Source organism: Hylobates moloch, unplaced genomic scaffold, assembly GCF_009828535.3.
Source record: "Hylobates moloch isolate HMO894 unplaced genomic scaffold, HMol_V3 SCAFFOLD_6, whole genome shotgun sequence".
Classification (NCBI taxonomy): Eukaryota; Metazoa; Chordata; class Mammalia; order Primates; family Hylobatidae; genus Hylobates; species Hylobates moloch.
The window spans coordinates 152,853,095-152,869,894 of record NW_026652281.1 but is presented as its reverse complement, the minus strand read 5'-3'; the positions used below and the strand labels follow the sequence as shown (position 1 = coordinate 152,869,894).

Sequence of the window (16,800 nt, the reverse complement as noted above, 5' to 3'; positions counted from 1 at the left end):
GGGGCCCCTGACTGTGGGGTGAGCTGCCCTGGGTGTAATGCAAAGGGCACTCATAGAGGCCGGGCAGGAACGCTGAAACCATGTGCTAAAGGGAGCATTTCACTAAGCTGGATGTATAAGTTAACAAGCTGGGGCTCTTGAAGGGGTGAACACGTTCAGGCCCTTAAGGAAACTGATCTTCTGGACAACAGCTCTTCTTCAGAAGTGTGTGTATCAGACACGTGGTTGCAGCCTCATCTTCTGAGATTGGATTTGGAGCAAAAGACAAAGTCAGCCTTGCTCCTCAAGCTGTGCCCCTGACTTCTGGCCAAACCACGACATGCTGTGGTGATGCTGTGGACGCAGTCCAGGTTGTTGGGAACTCCGGATTCCAGTCCTGACTCAGAAGCTCGCTGTCTGTGCTATTGGCCAGAAGTCACACCACCTTCCCGGGTTCATCTGTGCTGGAGCTAGAGAGGGGTTAGGCTGTTCCCACCCCGAGGTTCTATGATTCAGAGCTGGTACTGGATTCTGCCAGGAAATCTGCCTCTGATGCCAGTATTTGGAGGGAGGCTTATTGTGACATCCAAGCTAAAAAGGCGAACCAGGAATCTCTGAGTTCTTATGAGGTTTCTGGAACTTCCCTCTTACAGACGTGGTTTCCTAATCTCTACAGTGGGGGTGGGTTCACTTCTCAGGGTTCCTGGGGGCCTATAACAAGACAGTCACTCATTCATTTATTCAATCAGCGATATTCCTGGGCGTATTCTGTGCCAGGCACAGTGCCACGTGTTAGGGTCCAGTAGTGAACAACACAGACAGGGACCTGTCCTATGGAGCTTATGGTCTAGGGGGAGCAGACGTTAAACCAATAGGATAAGTCAAGAGGGGGAAGAAGAGGGCCCGGGCTGAGGGGAGCCTGCATGGGGTTAGACACCATGTGGGCTGAGGGGGGCCAGAGGGGCAGGAGAGAAGGTCGTGGCAGGGCAGGGCCTTGGAGACGGGGATAAGAATTTGGTGTTTTACTCTAAGCAATAGGAGGAGTGGAGTATAATCCAATTTATGCCTGGAAACCTCTCAGAGGGAAGGAGAGCAAATTCAGAGAGCCAGTCAGGGGCCAGTTGTGATGCTGGGCTGACTGGGGGACAGAAGAGCTGGAAGGAGTGGGGAGGCACCAGCTGTGACTGCAGCCCTCCAGGCATCAGGAGTATTGAAGCCACAGGCACAGGCCCAGGGACTGTGCAGGCATGAGGAAGGGCCACGCCCGGAGACTATGATAGCCCAGGTGCTAATGAATATTATCTCCTGCCTTGGGAGATTACCATGAACAAGTGAATGGGTGGGAAAAGGGCTCAAAGAGACCTAGGCAGGGGTCCAGAAACACAGGGTTCTCCTCCCAGCCTCTCCTGAGCTTGCTTCACACCTCAGACAGGTCACTTGCCTCCCTGTGCCTCATTTTCCCCATCTGGTCTCTGTAGGGCTAGCACTGGGGTGATAGTCAAAAACAGGGCCAAGTTCAAATCCAGACAGCATTTCATCCTAGAGTCTAGGCTTTGGGATCAGAGAGACTCGGGCTCAAATCCTAGCTCTGCCACTCATTAAGGTTGGCGGCCCAGGCCAGCTCCTCTGTTTCTGGGAGTCCCCTGCTGGTGGGGGCCACGCTGTGACAACGCCTGCTGTAGAGGAACATTCCTATGAGAAGAGGGCCTCAGCCTTTCTCCCTGCTCTACTGCAAACAGTGCTGGCAGGTGGCAAGTCCTTGGTACATGCTTCTCACTGAGCTCTGGGTGGTTTATTCTGGCTGGGGCAGAGGGTGGTGGCTGGGCCTGGGGAGGTGGCAGGAAAGGCAGCAGGACGGTGGGCAGGGACCAAATCAGGACGGGCCAGAGGGTTGGGACTTGTGGGAGGCTGAATAATGGCCCCCAAATGTGTCCACATCCTAATCCCTTGAGAACGTTACCTTACGCGGCAAAAGGGACTTTGCAGATTCGACGACGTTTCGGAATTTGAGCTGAGGCTCTAGAGTAGCATGGGTTACCCAGGCGGGCCTCAGTGCAATTGTGTCTTTCTAACAAGGAGGTAGAGGGAGACTGACTACAGCAGAGCAGAAGGTGACGTGACCTTAGAAGCAAAAGGCTGGAGTGATGTGAGAGGGGCCCTGAGCCAAGGCATGCAGGCTGCCTACGAGTGGGGAAAGGTAAGGAAAGGGAGGCTCTCTGGAAGCCTTCAGAAGGAAGCAGCCCTGCTAACACCTTGATCTTAGACATATGGCCTCCTGAACTGCAACAGAATAATGTGTGTTGTGTTTGGCCACTAGGCTGGTGGGGATTTGTTATTGCAGCCACAGGAAATGGACACAGGGCTACCTATGTGCAGGCGGCTGTGGGAGGCAGAGGAGGGTCCTGAGCAGGGGCACTACACTGAGATTCATAATTTAGGGAGCTCACTGTGAGTGATGGAGCAGACAGGGAGCGGCTGGGAGCAGGGGTATCTGAGAGGAGGCAGGGGAGAGGTGATGAGGGGTGATGAGGGGTGGACAGTAGGGGTCAGGAAGGGGCAGATGGTGTCTGCCCACAAGGCAGCCAACAGGTTCTCGAATGGTGGGACCAGCCGGGGCCCCTGACTGTGGGGTGAGCTGCCCTGGGTGTGCTGCAAAGAGCACTCGCAGAGGCCGGGCAGGAACATTGTGGGGTGGCTGCTGGTTGGCCACAGGGAAGGGAGGACCAGCCAGCTTGGCCACTCTATCTTCTGGAGTCACCCCTTGGCCGATGGTGCCCCCACCCCACCCAGGGCAGGCTGGCTCAGTTCCCTTCAGAATTCTTGGCTCAGGCAGACAGCCCAATCTTGGCAGTGATAACAGCTCTGGGTCAGTGCGGGTTTGTCCCCAGACGGAGAGCTGGAGGACATGCTATCAGCCAGCAGGGAAACTGGCAGCCAAGCTTATCGAGGCACACACGAGGCCCTGATCGCCCTGGCAGTCTTGGTGGGAATATCAACCTCTGGCTGTTCTTGGCTACCTCCGCCCTCCATGCCCTCAACCACAGTGTGGGGCCCTCTGACTGGCTCCGCTACCCTCCTCTGCCAAAGCCCTCTGCCCCTGCTCCTGGGGGCTGGAGGACAGACCATAGCCGTGATCTCCAGGAGCAGGGGCTCTGGACCCGGCTCTGGCCCTGCCTCCATGGCTGCATGCGTGACCCTGGCAGGCACCACCTCTCTGCCGGCCTCGGTTTCTTCACAGCCCCCCACCCAGGGTGCCCACGAGGATCAGAGCAGGAGATGGACACTCATACCCTGCAGCAGGCCGGGTGCCCGGAGGACAGTCTGCAGCAGGCGCTGCTATTTCTGTTGTTGCTCAGATCGCAGCTTTGGGTTGTATCCCTTGGGGCAGTTTACTGGACTTCTATGAGCCTCAGTTTTCCCACCTATAAAGTGGAGATTAAGCAAGTCCCTGCTTCACAGGGTTGTGTGGAGGATGAAGTGAGGACCTGAGTCTCAAGGGTCCAGCCCTGCCTTGGATGAAAGGGTCTTTCTCATTTGCATTTAAAAGCTCAGAGGTCTACTCTCTGGGATGGGCTCCCGGGCCCATGCGCCAGCCCCATCTGGGCTTCAATCCTTGGCATGTGTGGCTCTGAATCTGACCAGTCAGCTTCTTCACTAGACCATGAGCAATTGCAGGTGGCCGAGGGTGGCACGGGGTGGAAGATGCTCTATCTCACTTTGTGCCCTTAGCACTTGGTGCAGGGGTGGGAGTAGGATGCCCCCGAAGAACAATTAGTGCCTAGAAACAACGTCAGACATCTGGAATGGGCCAGTAGTGGATGCTCAATGAATGTTAGCTATTGTTGTTAAGTGCTTATTGAATGAATAAGTTCCCTTAAGGACTCAGCTGAAAAGGTGGCTTATTAACCCGGGGCTCAAATAGGTAACGGCACTACAAAGTGATATACTAGACTAAACCCAAGAGTGGCAACCACCTTCTAGCTGAACCACATCCCTGTATTTTTTTTATGCTTTGTGAACTAAGTCAGCTTTGCACTCCAGCCGCCTCCTGAATAAGAGATTGCGCAAGAATATGGTAGGTGGGCGTTTTGCCCATCAGGACTGGAAGCGGAAGTTTCCAGGTGTGCACTTGGAGGGTGGATTTGAGGGGCAGTGTCCAGGGCCTGAGGCCACAGTTCAGTGCAGGAGCAACCAGGCTTGCTTCAGATGGACAGTGGTGAAAGAGCAGAGGGCCCAGGACCCAAGTCTATGGAGGGACACTCCAGCCCTGGGAATGGGGGTGGCAGCTGCAAGGACCAGAGGGAATATGCAGGGGTCTCACTAGGCAGTTTTGCCTCCACATCTCCAGAACCTGGAGCCCTTGTTGGTGGGTCTGCAATATCCACGCAAGCTTTTCTTGAGTCTGACGCTCAGTGCTGCAGCGTGGACTTATGCCCTGTTGGGAGATGGCAGAGCATGTTCATGTCCCTTCACTCATGTGAGCTTCAGGCAACTCTGGAGGGCAAGTAGGAAGCCCGGTGAGGGTAGACCAACTCTCTATGAGATGAGGAAACTGAGGCCTGAGATGGGGAGGAACTTGCTCAAGATACAAGGTGAGTGATGGCAGAGCTGAGACCAGGGCTGTGCCATTGATTTTCTGTAACCTCATCACCATAAACCCAAAAAATCTCACTTCTACATCCCCAGTATTCATCATAATTCCTGGCATGTGGTGGGAATTGGATGAATGTTTGCAAATGAATGAATGAACAAATGAACAAATGAATGAAAGAATGGGTCAGTTCCACAGACCAGCATTCTGGAAGGCAAAGCCATGGTCTGTGGGAAGAGAAAGGAAAGCGACATTTATTGAGCAACTTCTATGTGCCAGGTATCCTCTGAGCATTCTTGCATTTGCTCCTCTCAGCAGCTAAAGCCCAGACCAGTAAGCTGTCTCTCCTCACAGCGAGCTTCCTCGGTGCCACTCGGGTCTTTGGTGTGGTTCCCCTTAAGATCCTGCATTGGCTTTGTCACCAGTGAATTTATCCAAATCTCATTCTGATTCTGTGCATCTTTTCTGCCTGGTGCCCTCTGGGAGGGGAAATCCTGTTGTCCTCTCTGCATCTCCCGCACTGTGAACATCCAAGAGTCTGCGAGCTTTTAAGATCTATGGCCTCCTTGATTTTGCTTTCTTCTCTTTCCTCTCTCATGAGTGAGTGCCACAACCCCCTCGTCTACAGCCTCATCCTCTGGTCCACATCTTAGGGGTACCCAGACCCCCTTTCCAAAACGTAGATCTGCTTAAGTTACCCTTACTCTTGCTTCTAACTCTTTCACCTTTCCTAAAATCTACAGTATCATGCCCAAACTCAGCCGCCTTCAAGGCCCCACCTTTCTGACGCCACTGGCCTCTTTCCCCACCAACTTACACACCCCCACGGTAAGAGCTGATGCATAGTAGGTGCTCAATAAATGCTGAACTGAGCTGAGTTTCTCATTTAACCCCACAACAGCCCCATCAAGTGGCAGCATTGGTGACATGGTTACTTGAGTGCTATCCTGGAGGGGTTGGTTGAACACTTGCGACTCCTCAGTGGCAGTCAGGCTTTAAACATAAGACTCCTAATTGTAAGGACAATGTAGCTGGGAAAAGGGGCTCGTGAGTTCCGAAGTCAGGTGACCACTCTTCAGGCCCCAGCTGTGCGGCCCTTGCCAAGTCCTGTGAGAATTGTAATATGCTCCTTTTAAAATGGAGCTAAGTTTTACCTTTGGGGGCCGTTGGAAGGATTAAGCAAGAGGGTGTTTACAAAGTACTCACGAGGAGTTCCTAGAACATAAACCAGCACCACCTAAACAGCAGCTCCCTTAATCATTCCCACCAGTAGCATCCCCTCCCAGTGCCCCCCCTCTTGTGCACCAATGGCTAGGGCTATTACCTGTCTGTGGCTCCCTGGGGGGCCGTGACTTCTGTCCCACTCCACACCTGGAGCTTCAGGGGTTTCTCTTCCTGTTGCCTGGGTTCTCGGCTTTGGGTCCTGGACAGCTGAGAGGCGTTGGACCTCAGAGAAGTTTTGTGGGAGTTGCGGTTGGCGAGCCTGCAGCAGAAGAGCTGTTGGTACCCAGTGCGGAAGTCTCTGTTCAGCGCAGCATACAGGATGGGGTTCAGGGCTGAGTTGGCATAGCCCAGCCACAGAACGATGGCTTCTAACACCTCATTGATGGCATCATCCCCTCTCAGCCCACGGTACACAAATGCGGTGAAGTAGGGAAACCAGCAGATGATGAAGGCCCCCATGACGGCGGCCAGTGTCACTGTGGCTTTGTGCTCTCTGATGGTGGCTGCCTTCCAGGAGCTAATGTGATTGATCCTCTTGGCCTGATCCCGGGCGACCTTGAAGATGCGGTAGTAGGTGATGCACATGATCAGTAGCGGTAGGTAGAAGGTGACCAGCCCATCCACCAGCCCGTACACTTCATTGACCTGGACTTTGCACTTAGAGGTGGTATGATTGCCCTTGCTGCTCTCGTTCCTGCTGTTCCACCCCAGGTGGATAGACAGAAAGGACAGGGTAATGGAGATGACCCAAATTAAGACCAGAGAGATGGCAACCCGAACCGGGGTGACCAGCACAGGGTACCGCAGTGGGTCCATGACAGCGCAGTACCGGTCGAGGCTGATCATGAAGAGGTTAAGAATGGAGGCTGTGCAGAGCATCACATCCAGGCTGGTGTAGATATTGCAGAAGACCTTGCCAAAGCTCCACTTGCAGGACAGCTGGTAGATGGCAGAGAAGGGCAGCACCAGGAGGCCAAGGAGCAGGTCAGTGATGGCCAAGGACACGATGAAACAATTGGTCAGGTTGCGGAGCCGGCGGTTCAAGCCCACGGCCAGACAGACGACCACGTTGCCAGCAACGGTGATGAGGATGAGGACCGCAAGGACCACGGTGATGGTGATCTTGCATGCGGTAGAGTCCAGGCAGAAGGAAGAGGCTGTGCCATTGGGTGCCATCCTGGGACTCTATGGCTCAGTCCCCTGACCAGGGCCCCTGGTTGCTTCTTCTCTGCTCCCAATGTGACAATTATGCCAACCACTGGACTCCAAGCTCCCAACAGAGCCAAAATATGTCCAATTTTTTTTTTTTTTTTTTTTTTTCTGGCCAGGGGGTGGGGAAGGCTTCAATGACTGACTCTGGGCTGCTTTTCTAGAAATAAATTAAGCAACACCTTCTAAGGTGTTGGGAATGAATCTGAATGAAGAAGAGAGAAAAGCAAGGCCTGAAGCCAGGTTCATGGATCAAACTCCAGTCCTCAGACGATCCCCTGAAGAGCTAGCTTCCTCCCGGGGCTGGGGTAGGTCTCCGCTCCCCAGGTTTTGCATAGAATCCGAGGCACTGTGTGGCGGTGGCTTTGGTGTCATGCAGGATGGGTCATGTGGAGACGCAGCTGTATCCCTCTCCATAGCTGGTGCCTGCTCCCATCTGCGTGATGGAGTCAAGTACTGGGATCTCCCTCTCTGGACTCAGTGGAGGGCAGGAGCTGAAAAAGCAAGGGTTGGATGTTAAGCACCTTGAAACCAGATAGAAAGCATGAACCAATTCAAGATGTGTCCTTCTACTAGATCTCAACCTCTTGGCAAGACCCCAGGAAGTATGGGGCCAGTTTGGATACCTTTCTTTGGGAGGGACTTGGACAATCAGGATACATACTGGGGAGGCAGAAGCGGGGCAGGATGCAAGGGGCTGGACACTGAGACTGGTGAGAAACAGGTGGAAAGGCTGGAAGTGCCTGTACTGAGAAAAGAAGGATCTAGACACAGACTTTCAGCTCCAGAGGAAGAAGGCCTGCATCTGTTTGTTCACTGCTGGTTCCTGGTGCCTGGCCCCACAGATAGACATTAAGCATCTGACGAATAAAGGATAAAATGAATGAACGAATAAACAATTGTAATGAATCTACTCCTCCGAAGTGCTGAGAACAGTATCTGGTGCTGCTGTTTGGCAAAATGTCATCATACTCTAAGGCAGTGGCCGACAAACTTTTTCAGGAAAGGGTCAGGTAATAAACGTGTCCTGCCTCGCAGCCTGTGACGGCTCGGCTCTGCCTCTGCAGTGCGAATGCAGCTATGCAGATGACGTGCAGACAGAAGAGCGTGGCTGCACTCCAACAAAACTTCAGTAATGAACACTGAAATTTAAATTTCATATCATTTTCACGTGTCACAAAAATCTCCTTTTTTGATTTTTTTCCAAAATTTAAAAATGTAAAAACCATTCTTAGCCACGGGCTGTACAAAGCCAGGCAGAGGGCCAGATTTAGTCGGCAGTTTGTCACCTGTCATCCACGCCACCCCTGCTCCGAACACATCTCTAAATCTTACTGGTCTTACTTGGCAGAACACGTGATCCCACATCCAGGTCAGCAGGGACAGAACTCACTCAGTCCTTCTAATGGTTGCGTAACAGTCCGTGGGGAGGCTCACCATGAATAGGTTTATCCTATCACCCCCATCTCACCCTCTCACGGGCGTTAGGGTGCTTTCTCCTGTCTCCCTTCCTCCCTTTGCACTATTAAAGTAGTGCAAACAGTACTTCAATAAAGTAACTGCATGTTCAATGCCTCTTGGTTAAATAAGAGCCCCTGGTCACCAGATAATCTCCAAGGCTCCCTCCCAGTGGTGGCTGTATATGATTCCAACTGGCGAGAAACAAGCTGAGGCCCTGTTCCACGCCCCGGTCCTTCCCTACCAGCTCCTCCTGGTTTTTCAGAGAGCAGGCAATCTCCTGAGCTCTGAGAGTGTGCAGAAATCGAGTTGACGGTGGAACCCCCTCTCAGAAGCAAGCTGATCTCCATAAAACATAAATTAAGCCTCTCCCAGGCTCTTGCCTGGAGCGGTTTGCAACCTGAATATGAGAAGCATCATTTAATCAGAACCATTGTGTTCGTGCAGGGATCAGCGTTCCCGATCACCCTCTGCCATGCTCCCTGGCTCAGCCACCAGTCCTGGCGGCTGAACCTCCAGGTACTATTTTTAGCAGATCTTTTCATTACATAAATAGCCCAAACAGCATGGGTCTCACTGCCACACTTAATTAACTTTGGAGGGGGTAGCAATAAGGGTATTTTTTTGGAGAATCCCTATTTCTCATCAAAATTTTTCTGCGTTACCACAACAGCCGGGTATAGGTATTTTGGCATTAGGCTGACATTTGAGTTAATGTTTGGATGAGGGGTCTTCAAATCTGAGTGAACCAGCCTCTCTTATAATTAGAAAATCCTTTCCTTCTCTCCTCTCCCGCCCCTCCTTCCCTTCCTCAGTCCTTTTCAACACATATTTCTTTGAAAACCCACAATGTGTCAGATGCTACTCCAGGTGCTGGGAGGACAATGATGACCAAAACAGCTGTGAGTCCTTTCTTCATAGAGTTTTCAAAGAAGAACCACTTCTGCTGTATTCCTATTTAAAGCCCAGCTCCCATAAGTTCTGGTCACCTTTCTCGAGGGCAGGGGATTTCGCACGGTGCTGTCTCTCCCTCCCATCCTCTCCTGTCCCATGTGGGCAGAAGGATTGCCCTAGAGGGCCACGTCATCCCCTTATGGAGCAACCTTCAATGGCTTCTCTTTGCCTGTGAGGAAGAATCATGTCATCCTTGTTGCCATCATTGTCACCATCATAGCTAACAAAAAATAGTCTCTCAAACTGTCCTTTCAAACTTCCAAAATGATGACAGGCTTATTCCAGTAAGCCAAGTATCCCTGAGGTGTACAGAAAGGGCCAAGAATCAGGGCCACCACACACCTGAGCCCCTGCACCAGGAAGTGACTGCTGCTGACCGTTTGGCATGTGGGGGCCTCCCGGGTTTCTCGTGCCTCTGCATGCACATGGGCACACACCGGGCGCTGTCTGCACACAGCATACATGCTACTCAGCAACTGCCTCTCCTTCACTTCTTTTAAAATTCCCAATATATAATGGATGGCCCTCTAGGTCACTTATATCTAAGCCATTCTTTAGGGAGCCCAGCCTGTGGCAATGCAACTGCTCTTGAGAGGATACGTGCACAAGGATGTCCGCTGGCAGATGTGCAATGGCAAGAATGGAAAACAGCCTGAGCTGCCATCTTCAGGGGGAAGGAAGTTCAATGAACCATGGCACAACTGTCCTGCAGGATCGTCCCAGGCAAAGCGATGCCACGCATAGTAAATACAATATCACTGAATCCTCACAACCCCACGAGTGAGGAAAATCATTGTCTCCATTTAACGGTTGAGGAGACTGAGGCTCAAAGAGGCCAGGTGATGTCACACCCCTAGAAAATGGCAGAGCCTGGATCCAAATTCAACTCAAACTCCTTTGGCCTGTATTTAATGCCCACTCTTTGATCAGACTTCAACCTGTCTTTCCAACAGGGTCTCATCCAACACTCCAGCATCTGCCTGTTAATTTCACAGACACTCAGGCAACCGAGCATGTCCCCAGCTGCAGCATGCCTTCTCCCTCCTTCCTCTGCCTTTGCGTCCCCTATGCCTGGTGTGTCACTCTTTCTTGTATTCACTTCAACCACTCTCCTTTCAAGGCCCAGCTCAGGTACCTGTCTCCTTGAGTCCTCCCAGATGCCTAAAAGCAGGAGTAATCTCTCTGCACTTTGTACCGAGTTAGATTGTACAGCCCCTGCTGCCTTGGAGCATTGATCTGGCTCTGTGGCATTTAATTCTGAAAAGTGCCAGGCCCATTCTGATTCTGTGCCTTTGCACATGCTGTTTTCACTGCCTGGAAGGCCTTTCCTTACCTAGAGAGCTCTTACTCTTTTTTCAAGCCCCGGCCTCCTCTGTCACCTCCTCCAGGAAGTCTTCCAGAGGTAGGTTCTCCATCCTCTCTCCCTTCTACCTCCCTTGTACTCACCTCAGGCAGAGGCTTGTGCTTTCTGAGGTGGACAGAAAGGGGGTGTTTTTTAAATCCCACTGGGCAGAGTTTTGAGTTTTCAAGGCCCTGGGAGCACTCTCTTCTTAGTGGAGTCCTTGGTGATTCACCATGAGAATGTGTCTCCCCAGGAATTGAGTTGTGGTGAGACACAAAATACCACTTTTCTCTTCTATCCTTCCACCTGGTGGTGAAGAAGATGAGGACTTGGAGGGTGAAGCTTTCCATAGAAAGAGGTAGAACTTGGCAGACAGCCCCAAGTCTGCCTGATGCCACAGCCTCCCTCTCACTGCCCCCAACTCATGAAACCCCAGAAGAAATGCCACTGGTATGCATGCAGTTAAAAAACCAGAGGGGCGAGGCCATCTAGAAAAGCAACCAAGCTGGTGACTGGGATGTGCTCCCCCTCCGAATTTATGAAATCAAGTCCAATACTTTCTTTTCCCTTTTCAGCGGGAAGTGAAACACCTTTTGCTGTTTAAGTACTTAAACCCCCAGACACAGCCCTGTGGGAGCCTGGCAACTGCACACAAGCGACCAGCAATTTGGGGGAATCAGTTAAGGCTTGATTGGGCTTCTCACTCGGCCTGAAAGATAAATCTGATTTTCCAGGCAATAATGTACAACAGGAAAAGAAAATCCTGCATCCACGCAGCGACTGCTGTGCCCGACGCCCCTTCCAGGCGAGTGTCACGGCAACCCTGTGAAGTAGGTGGTTTGATCCTTACTCTACAGAACAGACACCGTGAGGAGTGAAGGGGAGCCCCCGGGCTGAAAGCAAGGACTTGGACATTGGACAGATCTGGGTTCTAATTCCAGCGCTGTCGCTGAAATAGCTTTGTGACCTTGGGCACGTGACTTCCAACTCTCTGAGCCTCAGTTTTCTCATTTGTAAAATGGTGATGCTACTACCTTCTCTTTCACTTGATGGCTGTGAAATGAAGACAGTAAAGGGATGGAAAACCCTTAGTGCCCGGCACGTGGTAGGTTCTTACCAATAACACTTTTGTCATTGGCTAAAGCTGCATGGCCGGCAAATAGCATTCATGTGCATGACTTCAGCTTCCAGGTGAAGACACTGTGCTGGGGACTGGGCTACAGCAGTGAGCACAGCAGACACATCTGGAGCGCCCATCACAGGAGTGGGAGGAGATAACATCGGGGACCTACTGTGGAACTGCTTATTTATGGCAGCCGCGCTAAGAGTTATATAAAGGGAAATAGCACCGCCAGAAGGTATCACGGTGCAGGTACGGAAGGCTTCCCCAAGGAAGCGATATTCGAGTTGAGATCGGTACAGATGGGAACAAGGTAACTGAGTGAACATGGGACAAGCCGATTCCAGAGAGAACAGCCACTGTGAACGTTTGGAGGAGAAAGATGGTGCGTTGTAGCCCAAGAACCCTGAGACGCCTCCAGCAGGTGGAGTGGAAGTTCGAGCAGAGGGTGATGTGATTGGAAGGCGGGAAAAGTGGTGCATGGTCCCTGACCTCCTGCTGTATATCAGGATTCGGGGGTGTGGCAGCTGGGGGTGGGCCAGAGCAGGTGGCTGCCCGGCACCGCCCAGTTCCTCATTCTCATGAGCTATTCGTTCTCAGAACTTTTCCCCTGTAATCGACCACTTCAAATGTTCCAGGTGCCTACTGAGGGTATCAGAAAGTGGCCCTAGCATCAGCCCCCAAGGAGCAGCCCAAAATGGGCTGGGAGGGGTTATTTTGGGGTTGCAAGGAAGCAGGGAGTTATTTTAGTGTTGCAAGGAAGACAAGCCTCTCTAAGCCCAGAGTGGCTGCCCCCATAGGAGCTGCGGACCAATGTGGCTTCAGCCCAGACGGTCAGAGCTGAAATGATCCCTGGCCTTCCCAGGGAGCCCTTTCTTCCCACTTAACATGGCAGGACAGCTTCATTTAAGAAATGCTGACCAATACATCGAAAAGATACCTGAGCTCATGTTTTTCGCAGCACTATTCACAGTAGCTAAGATATGGAATCAGCCTACATGTCCATCAGTGAATGACTGCATAAAGAAAAAGTAACAGGGCGCAGTGATTCACACCTGTAGTCCCAGCATTTTGGGAGGCTGAGGTAGGAGGATTGGCCAGGAATTTGAGACCAGCCTGGGCAACGTTGTGAGACCCTATATCTACAAAAAGTTTAAAAATTAGCTGGGCATAGTTATGCACGCCTATAGTGCAGGCTACTAGGGAGGCCGAGGTGGGAAGATCGCTTGAGCCCAGGGGTTCAAGGCTGCAGTGAACTGAGATCATGCCACTGCACTCCAGCCTGGGCAACTGAGTGGGAACCTGCCACAAAAAAGAAAGAGAGAAAGAAAAGAAAAGAAGGAAAAAAGAAACAGAAACAGTGGTACACACACACACACACACACACACACACACACACACACACACACAAAATGGAATACCATTCAGCCATAAAAAAGGATGAAATCTCGTCTTTTGCAATATTTGACTTTCTGTGTCTGCTTTGTTTTAGTTAAAATAATATCCTCCAGTACAACTGGAGTGAAATATTGCATGTTCTCACTCAGAAGTGGATGGTAAAACAGTGTACACATGGACTTAGCACATAGAATGCTAGACAATGGAGACTCTGAAGGGTGAGGAGGTGGGTGATAAGAAATTACTTAATAAGTACAATATACATTATTTGGGTGATGGATATGATAAGCCTTAACTTGACCACTATGCAATCTATGTACGTTACAGAATTGCACTTGTACTCCATAAATTTATACAAATTTTTAAAAACCTGGAAAAAACTATTGATGGCCCATTATGTGCTAGGAGTTTGGGCTTCTTCTTGCCTTTGCCCAGGAGCCCAAGGCGAGCCCTGGGGCAGGGGCTGGGGATACATTTGAACAGGGTGTGGTGGTCCCAATCCTCTAGAAGTTTAGGCACAGCAAGAGATGGCTAATAAGAGCTGTGGGTGGAGGCCACACATGTGTGGGAACTGGAACTTTGGCTCTGAGGGCGGTAGCAGGCAATAGCTCCGTGTGTGCGCACGTGCGGGGGCAGACGTGCGCATGCCAGAGTGTGTACTCCGGCACACACACACACGCATTTGTGGAAGGAAGCATTTTCTTGGGTCTGGAAAACCCCATTAATGTTAAAATCACTCAGACTACTGACCCAGCAGTTGCACTTCTAGGAGTCTGTCCTGTGATTCCCCAAAGCACTACTTGTGTTGGCAAAGTCCAGAAAGTGTAAACGTGCACCTGAAAGAACGTGGTGAAGGCATCCAAAAGACTTAGATTGTCTGGGCTGATGGGGGGAGCCTCCAAAAGTGTGCCGATGCTGAGCGTGATATGCACAAGGGGGAACATACGTGTGCATACCCACGCATCTACACATGTTAACATCGGTCAAGGACCGGCTCAGGAGGGCGGCAGTGAGAGGGTAGGGATGGCTGCCTCCAGGGAGGAAGTGGGAGCTGGGACAGGATGGGAGAAAGCCTTCTTTTTCACCGTGTGTCTCTTGGGACCTTTTCAATCTTTTCACCTTGTGTTTGTATCACCTACTCAAAACCTAATAGACATATAGTTTGACAGGTGGAGAATGGAAGGAGAAGGGTACGCTGAGCAGAGGGAACAACACGCAAAGGAATGGAAGCTGGAGGACTAGCTCATGCTCAGGAGTGAGACAGGGCCACACGGTTGAGATGGGCTCCAGGCTAGGGTTGGGTGAGGGTTGATGCTTGGTCCACTCAGTCCAGATGCCACTTTATAAAAAGTCCTCTACCTCCAAGCTCATAGCCCTCAGGGCCCATCCTCTCCTCTCAATCATTGCACAGGTTTTGCAATCTAACTGTCCTGGTCTTTGAGGATGCCACAGCCTTACAATTCCCCTCCTGTTGTTAGGATAAAAATGGCAATGCCTGCTATGCCCTGTGTGATTGGCCCCCGCCAACCTCTCCGGCTAGTTCTCAAGAGGAAAATATAGCTGGGGATGGGGTGCTTGGGAGTTTGGACTTAGTTCTGAAGATAATAAGGAGCCATTGAAGGTTCAATCATCAGCCGTAAGATCACCCAGGGAACTGGTAGTAGATATGGGACCCCATATCTCTTGATTTCAACCAGTTAACAACCCATGAGAGTGATACTACTACAAATTGGCATATAAAGAATGCTTACTTCATGACAGGCCTGGTGTTATCTCATTTAATCTTTACCACAACAATGTGAGGCAAGAGATTTTTCTTTTCCCATTTTACAAACACGACGCTGAGGCTTAGCAAAATTAAGGAAATTGTCCAAAGTTTCAAAAACAGCAAGTGGCAAAGTCAGGATTTGAACCCAGGTCTGTCAGCCTCCAAGAGTCCCTGTTCTCGGCCTCCACATATTTGGCTTTGCAGGTGGAGAAAGGGCTTTGGGCTTCTAAAAGAGATGGCGTGATTGCAGTTGTATCAACAGCACAAAACACTTCCTCCCTTGTGATAACATACAAACATCTTTCATCTTTGTGTTTGCAGGTGTCTAACTCCTTCCTGGCAGGACATTTGTTCAAAGCCCATAGGCAGGAAAAGACTTCTGGCTGCGGCTGTTTCTTGGAGAGAAATCCTCCAGCCTCCTAGGAGCTTTGGTCCTGCCCCTTTATTTCTTCTGAGTCAGGAGGGGTGCAAAGGCAGGACTTGTTCTTGCTTCTGTCCTCAAGCACGTCTTGTCCCAAGCTCGGCAGCCCCCAGCGGGACCCCTCTGCACAGGCTGAAAAGTCAATGGATCTGGATGTTGTCTGGAATTTGGAATTGGGGGCAGGTTCTGTAACTGGTGTTGTTGGCACACACTGGGAAGAGTCTCACTACCCCTGAGACGTGTGTCCTCCAGCTCAGTGCTAGATGGCAGGGTCAGAGTGGACCCTTTATGACGATGAGTGTCATCCCCTAGGCATCATAGTGAGGGAGAGGGGACCTGGACTTGAAGCAAGGACCCTGGCCACTTCCATTTCCTGAGCACCTACCACGTGCCAGGCACCTGACAGATGATAATAATAGTATCTGGATAGCAGAGATTGCCATGTTCCCATTTGATAGATGGTGAAACTGAGGTTTGGAAACCTCACTTGTCTGGGGCCACACAGCCGGTAAAGAGGCAGGCAGGGCTTTGAACATCCGTATCCCCCGACCCACCCTGCCACAGAAGGCGTGAAACCAGCCTCGGCACTGACTTGTGTGACCAGCTCTTGCGTGATGTTTCTTTATCAGTGAGAGACTCACACCATTTACTCAGCCTCTGCTGACAGCGGATGTGGGAAGCTGAAGCTGCATCTGATGACAAAATTCTTTAGTTTTGGTCTGGGAAAGGCTTTATTTATCTTTCACATTAAAAAAGAAAATTGAGGTGGCCGGGTGTGGTGGCTCGCGTCTGTAATCCTAGCACTTTAGGAGGCCGAGGCGGGTGGATCACCTGAGGTCAGGAGTTCGAGACCAGCCTGGCCAACATGGCAAAACTCTGTCTGTACTAAAAATATAAAAATTAGCAGGGCGTGGTGGCGGGCATCTGTAATCCAAGCTACTTGGGATGCTGAGGCAAGAGAATGGCTTAAACCCAGGGGGGCGGAGGTTGCAGTGAGCGAAGATCACACCACTGCACTCCAGCCTGGGCAACACAGTGAGACTCCGTCAAAAAACAAAACAAAACAAAACAAAAACTGAGGTGAAATTCACATAACATGCAATGCACCATGTTACAGTGTACAGTGCTGGGGAGCATTCAGTACCTTCACCATGTTGTGCAACCACCACCTCTCTCTGGTTCCAAACACTGTTATCACCCCAGAAGCAGTCCTCGTTCCCATTATCAGTCGCTCCTTCTTCCTCCTTTTCCCTAGCCCCTGGCAGCTGCCGACCTGCTTTCTGTCTCTGTAGACTTGTCTTTTCTGCATATTGTGGGCACAAAGTGCATATAAATC

The 16,800-nt window shown here is 51.1% G+C and overlaps 1 protein-coding gene across 4 annotated transcripts in view; it reads right to left on the bottom strand.

Annotated features, from left to right (window-relative positions):
* The window catches only part of HRH2 (histamine receptor H2), a 52,826-nt gene that overhangs the window by 20,241 nt on the left and 15,785 nt on the right, over positions 1-16,800 (bottom strand). For 3 of the 4 annotated variants that reach the window (XR_004248895.2, XM_032158665.2, XM_032158664.2), the window contains exon 2: positions 5,895-7,497. Coding sequence is in view for 3 of the 4 variants with exons in the window: in XM_032158665.2 (XP_032014556.1) it covers positions 5,895-6,970 (1,076 nt within the window). In the remaining variant the exon portion in view is untranslated. Of the gene's footprint in view, positions 1-3,954; positions 4,798-5,894; positions 7,498-16,800 lie in introns of those variants that run through there. The other variant, XM_058440158.1, reaches the window with a different exon arrangement.